The sequence below is a fragment of the Penaeus monodon genome, chromosome 9, assembly GCF_015228065.2.
Source record: "Penaeus monodon isolate SGIC_2016 chromosome 9, NSTDA_Pmon_1, whole genome shotgun sequence".
Lineage (NCBI taxonomy): Eukaryota > Metazoa > Arthropoda > Malacostraca > Decapoda > Penaeidae > Penaeus > Penaeus monodon.
Genome location: NC_051394.1, coordinates 40,690,607 through 40,693,106, shown reverse-complemented (window position 1 = coordinate 40,693,106; position 2,500 = coordinate 40,690,607). Strand labels below are relative to the sequence as shown.

The 2,500-nt window shown below is 34.7% G+C and overlaps 1 protein-coding gene across 2 annotated transcripts in view; it reads right to left on the bottom strand.

Moving 5' to 3' along the window:
* Positions 1-199: 199 nt before the first annotated feature.
* The window catches only part of LOC119577166 (histone H1-like), an 8,515-nt gene continuing 6,214 nt past the window's right edge, over positions 200-2,500 (bottom strand). The window contains exon 3 of one of the 2 annotated variants that reach the window (XM_037924878.1): positions 200-2,500. This exon is cut by the window's right edge and continues 38 nt beyond it. In XM_037924878.1, coding sequence (XP_037780806.1) covers positions 1,429-2,406 — 978 coding nt within the window. In that variant the 5' untranslated portion in view covers positions 2,407-2,500 and the 3' untranslated portion in view covers positions 200-1,428. The other variant, XM_037924879.1, reaches the window with a different exon arrangement.

Here is a 2,500-nt window from a genome sequence, read left to right as displayed (position 1 = left end):
GGTATGTGCAGATAATTGAATTTGAACAATATAAATATATAAATATATATATATATATATATATATATAAAGTTACGAAGCGTATAACATGGTGTAGAACCCTCTTAAGCGAATTCAATCTTGCAATTGAATGAGAAGTCAAGAGGTTTCTAAATGGAGGAATAGCATGGTTTCAATTCATGTAAAAAAAAGAAAGAGGTACAAATTGTTACTTATTTATCGAACATAACAAAAATACAAGGGTATTTCGTGTTATTTATACTGCACATTATCTTAAAAAGGATATTGCATACGAATATTTATGAAAAGGGGATATAATAGGATCATAATACTAACATCAACCTTAGCATTATTACACTTACAAATTAATCCTAACAATATAGGAAACAACAATGATACCAAAATTTATGAAAATAGTACTACTGCTAATAAATAAAATCGGTAAAGTACTTATAAAATGGGATGCAGAACAGATGAAAATTCCCCAAAGCATAATGAAATGATAAATAATGATAGTAATAAAGACATTAGCAGTAGTAGTATCAATATATAGGCTACAAAATTTCCCAACAGTAATATTTAAAAGATTCTACTTAGCTCACAATTCATTATATGTGTATCAGTATGGGTATGTGCATATATATATATATATATATATATATATATATATATATATATATATATATATATTATATATAATGTATATGTATAATTACATACACATAAACAGCATGTGTATACATGTATATGTATACATACAGTGCATGTGTACATATATATATATATTTATGGTTGTTTGCGTGTATATGTATATATAATATATATAAACTCAAAGGAATAATAATAATAATAATACTAAATGTGTGAGCTAAGCAAGTGTCCACTGATAAATTACAAGATAAAATTATTTTACATCAGCCTTCACAGCTGCTCAGTGTAGGCGTCTCCCATAAAAATTATACAAAGATCATTATTATTAACCTCATTGTTGTTATGGTTGTTATCATTAGTGTTAATATAAAATTATCACTAACAAACATCTTATCTTACCATTTATATCATGCTTTAAAAATTGTACTATTTATTCCTCTACTTACAAAATATAGACGTACATATTAAAAGGCTATGAATACTTGGGATATGTGACTTACGACATTATCTGCATACGACTTGGGACTAAATATATATATATGCACAAGATTTATGCTATAAAGACCCACTAAAATCAAAGTAATCTACTGTTTTCCCTTTCATCATTCCTATGCAACATAATAGGTCTGAAGCTATATACAGGCATGTTTAACATAGGTTAAGACTCACTGAAGCAAACAAACAGAAAATGTAAAAAATTTATTTTGTATTTTTTCCAAAACCTTCGCTAAGTCTAAAAACCGATCCAAACTGTCAAATGCAAACGAAGAACAGACTTTACTTTTCTTCACTGGCATCTGCATCATCTTCAGTCACTTCCTCTTCTTTCGGAGCTTCCTCCTCCTTGCTTGCTTTCTTTGTTTTCTTGTGACTGACCCTTGGTGGTGGTTGAGCTTTACACAGTTTGAATGTTCCCTTGACCCCAGAACCAATCAAGTGCTGGAGTGTTCCATCTTCTAAGAATCTTCGTATGGTCTTGTTGATATAGACAGCCTTCTTTTGGGGATCAATCCCGTTGTTTTCCTTCAGGTACTTCCTAACAGCTTGCAGAGTAGATCCCTTGCGATTATCCAGGGCCTTGAAAGCTTCAAAAACAAGGTCCGAGAAGCTAGGTGCAATTACATCTTCCTTCTGCAACCTGAAACGTCCTTTAGCTCCTGTTCCGACAACTTGGCGGAACTTCCCCTCTTGAGTCAGGGCTCTGATAGCATTATTGATGTGAACAGCCTTCTTCTTTGGATCGACACCTTTGTTCTCCTTCAGGTACTTTTTAATATCCTGGAGAGAACATCCCTTTCGGTTATCCAAAGCCTCCAGGGCTGCCAGCACATGCTTGGAGAACTTCAGAGAGCTTGAATTTCCATGCTTGAACTTCTGACTATTGGCCAACTTGAAGCTTCCTCTGGCGCCTTTGCCAATTACGTGTAGAATAACCCCATTGTCAGTCATGTTCTTGATTACCTTATTAATGTAAACAGATTTCTTCCGGGAGTCAATGTTATTGTTTTCCTTCAAGTACTTCTTGACTGCCTGAAGGGAAGTTCCTTTGCGGTTATCGAGAGCTTCAAACGCAGCTTGAACGAGTTCAGCAAATTTAACTGGATTAGAGTTGCCTTTGGCTGCTTTTGTAGTACCCTTGGCAACCTTTGAAGGGCCTTTAGCTGCAACCTTATTTTTTGATCCCTTAGGTCGGCCACGCTTCTTAGGACCAGTCGATGTCCTTGGAGCTTTCTTGGACTTGGCAACAGGAGCCATGTTGATGCAGAAGTTGGTGATTACACCTGATCTCTCGTGAGGATAGTTATATGTCTCTCACAACGCCCACCTACCCTAGTTCCTCAGGCGCTGT